This window comes from Mauremys reevesii, linkage group 4 (genome assembly GCF_016161935.1).
Source record: "Mauremys reevesii isolate NIE-2019 linkage group 4, ASM1616193v1, whole genome shotgun sequence".
Lineage (NCBI taxonomy): Eukaryota > Metazoa > Chordata > Testudines > Geoemydidae > Mauremys > Mauremys reevesii.
The window spans coordinates 31,920,588-31,926,587 of record NC_052626.1 but is presented as its reverse complement, the minus strand read 5'-3'; the positions used below and the strand labels follow the sequence as shown (position 1 = coordinate 31,926,587).

Here is a 6,000-nt window from a genome sequence, read left to right as displayed (position 1 = left end):
GGTGATGGTCCCGAATCATTAAAAGTTGTTGCATGCACAGCCTGAGCCGGCCCTCTACCTAGCCATTGTATGCTGACCATCCCCCGCCTTCCAGGAGAAGCCAGTAACACCTAACCTACGGGCCTCTGCAGCCACAGGCTTCTTCTGCCTGCCACTTCTGGACGCCAGGTGTAAAAAGGCCGGTTATTAGAGAAGGACCCGTCCCTTTCCCTGGCTGCCCTGCTCCCCAAGCCAAGGCCTGACGCGCCCCCGGGCAGAGCGCGCTCAGAGCAGAGGTTTTCACGCCTCCCTTCCCCCGCCGCATCCAGCACCGCGCAGACCGCCCACGGAGCCGCGCAAACGCCGCCTGAGCCACTGCGCCGGCCAAACGCCGCGCTCAGCACAGTGCGCAGAGAAAAGCGCGCGCCGCCTCCCCTATAGGAGCGGAGCTGCTGCCCGCGGACGCTCGCGGGTGGCGCCCAGACACGGTGGAGACAGGCGCCCTGGCAGTGCCTGGGACAGCTCATCCGTCCCCTGTCTTCGGCCTCGGGGGGGTGCTCCTGCCTCCTTCCGAGGGGTCTTCCCGCTCCGGCCCCCCTGGCGCTGCCCACAGAGGCGGGGGAGCGCGGGATCGGCAGTTGCTGCTCTCCGCCGGCTGCAGCGCTGTGTGCCGCCGGGGGTGGGGGCTGCCAGGCGCGCTGGGGAGGAAGGCGGCGGCTGGCGGAGGCGCCGCTGTAGCCGGCTGCACTTGGCGAAGAGCGGGAGGGCACCAAGGCGGAGACCGAGCGAGGCAGCGCGCAGCCAGGCTCCCCCAGACGCTGACCCGGCTGCCGCCCGGGCGGGCGCCGCGCACAAACGGGGGCTGCCTGCCCTGGCTCCCGGGCAGGGGGCGGGGCCGTGACTCCCCGAGGAGAAAAGAGCGGCCGCCGGCCGGCAAGGGAGACCGAGGGACCGTCGCAGCCGCATCCTCTGCCTTCTGCGGCTGACACAGGAGCAGGCTGGTCCCGTGTGACACGAGCTACCCTCCGGAGAGGACTGTCAGCACCGGCCTGGCACCCCCCACTGCAGGGCTGACCCTCTAACGCGGGGGGAGGATTAGCCCCCCCCAGCAGATGGAGCTCCCGAGGGGCCCGGCCCAGGGATCAGCTCGGACCCGGGATGTTAACCCCTCGGGCTGGCGAGCGCTACCTTGACTCCGCGTGGTCCGTGCGAGGCGTCGCTCCGCGTTAGCGCATCGGTTACTACCCAGCCGTGTTAGCCACCAGTTTGATTTGAGCTGACGAAGTTTACAAACCCGGCGTTGACAGGGAGCGAAAGCCGATGGGGACTTTCCCTGGGCAGGGAGATACCCCAGGTCTCCAGCTTCAGTATTCGATCTGAACCGAATTGATAACTGTAGGCTCCACTCCACTTTCTTCGGCACAAGTCCCGTCCTGAGGGCCCCAGGCTCGGCTGGGCTCTTTCCCCACTGTTCACACTGTGACCTGCACTGTGCAAGGATTGAGGCTCTGGGGACCGTTTGGTGACCATGGAGGGGGCTGCTCTGATCTCTCCACTGCATTTTAACGTCGAGGGGGGACTCCTGCGCGGCTGCATGCTCGGGAAGTTCCCGCGGCCGCTCTGAAGGCGCAGACATGCCGGGAAAGGTCCGGGACAGGATGGCTCTGACTTGTGTGAGGGAAAGGAAGGAGGTCTCGCTTTGGGGGCATGGAGAGATGAGTTCGCACGTGTGCACCTGAGCGCTCCGGAGACAGCCGCGTCGCATGGAGTTCGGTCCCTCTCACCCCTCGTGGCAAGCTGGAGTTGCGTTGTTGGGGTCCCTTAGCTAAGTGGAGGCGTGTGGGGCGGAGGAAGGAAAGGATCCGAAACTTGACGAGAAGAGCAGAGCGGGCTGTGTCGGGCGCCCCGGAGCACGGGTTGTTTGCCCGCGGACGGAAAGTCACTTTCTGAGCCAGCAGACCCAAGTGGGCGTCTTGAGAAATGGCCCGGAGCGCCCGAGGATGAGCCCCAGCTCCCAGAGCCGACGGAAGGGCGGGAAAGTGGCGATAAAGATTCACGAAGCGCTGCACGCCTCTGTCATCCAAGTGCCCTGGAGAGGCCGCCCAGATCCGCCGGCAGAGATGCGGGGTGGCCATGGATCGCGCTGCTCACGGCCCCTGGCAGCCCTGGCCCCGGGAGTATAACCCAGGACGCAGCTACGCTTGTGGGAGTTTGGGGGAGCTGCGGTCGGGTGCAAACGTCGTGCCGGGCTCCAGCAGCCCCCTCGGCCTGGTCCCCCGGGGCGGAGAATGGCGTGGCGCGGCTGCTGCTGCTCCAGCCTGGGTCACCTGAACGAGGATAACGCCCGCTTCCTGCTGCTGGCCGCGCTCATCATCCTGTACATGCTGTGCGGGGCCGCTGTGTTCTCGGCCATCGAGCTGCCCACCGAGAGGGAAGCCAAGGAGAAGTGGGAGGAGAGGTTCGTGAACTTCAGCCAGAGGCACAACCTGAGCCGGGCAGAGCTGCAAGACTTTCTCCGGGAGTACCAAGAGGCCAGTGTGGCCGGGATCCGGGTCGATGACATCAGACCCCGATGGGATTTTACCGGGGCCTTTTATTTTGTGGGGACTGTGGTTTCAACAATAGGTAAGTCTAAGGGGCAAGAATGTCCCTGGCGATCACAATGAATCCCTACTAGTGTGACCCATGACAATGGAAGGGGAGAGAGATAACTAATGTAGGCATCAGGGGGTGATTCAATCCCCAGGAGCAGCAAAAAGGATGATCTCATCTACCTCTACCTTATTCCCCTGAAAAGTCTGCTTTATCCCACTGCCACAAGATTACACAGCAAACCAGAGGAAAGGGGGACCCCAGTCATACAGAATGAAACCCTAATTACACAATTTCCTTGTTGAGGAGACATGAGAAAATGTCCCCAAACATATTGAGTACAAGTCCCCTCTTCCTTTTTTAAATGCCCTTAAACACCCCAATTGCCTGTTGTGGTTGCTTAAAACACATTTCAGTGTAGTACAGAACAAATGATCACACCTTTCTCCTCATTCATTCAGGGACACTGTCAAGTGAAAAATCACATTTGTAAAACAAAAAGCAAATATCCCTATGTGTATTGACATCAGGCACCTCACATCTTTGAATGGGAAGCAGGCTTAACAATCTCATTGATTTTTCATCATTCATGCTGACTTCTTGGTTTTTGGCATTTTACTCAACTGGGGCAGTGAAAGTAGTCAACTTAGTTTCATTTGAGGTCACCCAGTTCTGTAATGACAAACCTGTAGAGGAACATTTACATCTAAACCAAAAGCTTTGTCTTCACTGATGTTTCTTGATTTTTAGGTTTTGTAAATCTTCTTATAACAAAACCTAACTTGAGGTTTTGTTTGATTTTTTTTAAGGCCGGGAGGGACCATTGTCACCATCTAGTCTTACCTCCTGTATAACATATCCCATATAACACACTTTACAGTATCCCATTAACTGTAGAATATAGTATGTGTAATTGGCTTTACAAATGTTGACTCTTAAATCATGCAAATCCTTTGCTTTCTGTAAGACGATCAACAAGTCAGTGTGTTCTGTACATCTTGTTTTGTCCCTAGACTTTTCAGGGTTGGAGAAGCAGAAGAAAAGCCTGTAGGGGGATATGACTACTGAACAGAAATCACAGGGGGGCTGATGGTGTTGGACTTAGAGGGACAGTAAGTTTACATATAACACATGAAGGCAAGCAACTAAATATTGACAAAATGTGCAAGTGCTTATATACAAATGCTAGAAGTTTAAATACGAACATGGGTGAAGTAGAGTGTCTGGCATTAAATGAGGATATTTATATAACAGGCATTGCGGAAACTTGGTAGAATGAGGATAATCAATGTGACATGGTAACACCAGGTAGGATGACCAGATGTCCCAATTTTATAGGGACAATCCCAATATTTGGGTCTTTTTCTTATATATTACCCCACCCCCTCCCCCCAGTCCTGATTTTTCACACTTACTCTCTAGTCACTCTAACACCAGGATACAATATATATAGGAATGACAGAGTAGGTTGTGCTGTAGGGGAGTGGCATTCTGTGTGAAAGAAAGCATAAAGTCAAATACAGTAAAAATCTTAAATGAATCAAACTATACCATAGAAGCTCTAGGGATAGAATAATGCTGGCATAATAAGAGTATAGCAGTAAGAATATACTATCGACCATCTGACCAGGGTGGTGACAGTGAAATGCACAGGGAAATTAGAGAGGCTGCAAAAGCAGAAAACACAATAATAATGGGAGATTTCAACTATCTCCATATTGACTGGGTACATGTCACCTCAGGACAGGATGCAGAGGTAAAATTTCTTGTCACCATTAATGATTGCATCTTGGGGCAGCTTGTCCAGGAATCCACAAGGGGAGAGGCAAGTCTTGATTTAGTCTGAAGTGAAGCACTGTATCTGGTCCAAGAGGTGAATATAGCTGAGCCACTCATTAACAGCAACCATAATGTAATTAAATTTAACATCCTTGTAGGGGGGAAAATGCCAAAGAAATTCACCACAGTAGCATTTAACTTAAAAAAGAGGACAACATAAAAATGTGGCAGCTAGTTAAACAGAAGTTAAAAGGAACAATTACAAGAGTGAAATGCCTGCATATGCCATGGAGACTATTTAAAAACACCATAATAGAGGGTCAATGTAAAGGTATACAAAGGTATATGTCACCATGGCTAAACAACAGAGTAAAAGAGGCGGTTAGATGCAAAAAGGCATCCTTTAAAAAATTAGAAGTGAGATTCTAGTGAGAAAAGTAGAAAAGAGCATAAACTCTGGCAAATCAATTGTAAAAGTATGATAAGGCAGGTCAGGAAAGAATTTGAAGAACTACTACCTAAGAACACACAAATTAACAACAATTTTTTTAACTACATCAGAAGCTGGAAGCCTGCCAATCAGTGAGTGGGGCCACTGGAGAATCAAGGTGTTAAAGGAGCACTCAAGGAAGACAAGTATAAGAGGGGTAGCTGTGTTAGTCTGGATCTGTAAAAGTAGCAAAGAGTCTGGATCTGTAAAAGCAGCAAAGAGGAAGACAAGGCCATTGTGGAGAAAGCTAAATTAATTTCTTGCACCAGGCTTCACTGCAGAGGATATGGAGGGAGATCCCCACACCCAAATCATTCCTTTTAGGTGACAAATCTGAGGAGCTGTCCCAGATTAAGGCAGCAATAGAAGAGGTTTTTGGAACAAACTGACAAATTAAACATGAATAAGTCATCAGGATCAGATGGTATTCACCCAAGCATTCTGAAGGAACTCAGATATGAAATTGCAGAACCACTAACTGTGGTAGGTAACCTATCACTTAAATCAGCTTCTGTACTAGATTACTGGAGGATAGCTAATGTAATGCCTATTTTTAAAAAAGGCTCCAGAAGCAATCCTGGCAATTACAGACAAGTAAACCTAACTTCAGTACCAGGCAAACTGACTGAAACTAGTAAAGAATGGAATTATCAGACATAGATAAACACAATATATTGGGAAAGAGTCAATATGGCTTTTGTAAAGGGAAATCATACCTCACCAGTCTCCAAGAATTCTTTGAGGAGTCAACAAGCATGTGGACAAGGGTGATCCAGTGGATATAATGTATCTGGACTTTCAGAAAGCCTTTGACAAGCACCCTCACCAAAGGCTGTTAAGCAAAGCGAGCAGTCATGGGATAAGAGGGAAGATCCACATATGGATCAGTAACTAATTAAAAGATAGGAAACAAATAGTAGGAATAAATGGTCAGCTTTCACAATGGAGAGAGGTAAATAGCGAGGTTCCCTCAAAGATCTGTATTGAGGTTTGTGCTGTTCAACATATTTATAAATCTTCTGGAAAAGGGCATGAACAGTGAGGTGGCAAAATTTGCAGACAGTACAAAATGACTCAAGATAGTTAAGTCCAAAGCTGACTGCAAAGAGTTTCAAAGGGATCTCACAAAAGTAGGAGAGTGGGCAACAAAATGGCAGATG

The 6,000-nt window shown here is 50.8% G+C and overlaps 1 protein-coding gene across 2 annotated transcripts in view; it reads left to right on the top strand.

The window, feature by feature from the left end:
• Window positions 1–915: 915 nt before the first annotated feature.
• Window positions 916–6,000, top strand: part of KCNK13 (potassium two pore domain channel subfamily K member 13) — a 145,481-nt gene continuing 140,396 nt past the window's right edge. For both annotated transcript variants that reach the window (XM_039535094.1, XM_039535095.1), the window contains exon 1: window positions 916–2,604. In XM_039535094.1, coding sequence (XP_039391028.1) covers window positions 2,268–2,604 — 337 coding nt within the window. In that variant the 5' untranslated portion in view covers window positions 916–2,267. The remainder of the gene's footprint in view (window positions 2,605–6,000) is intronic.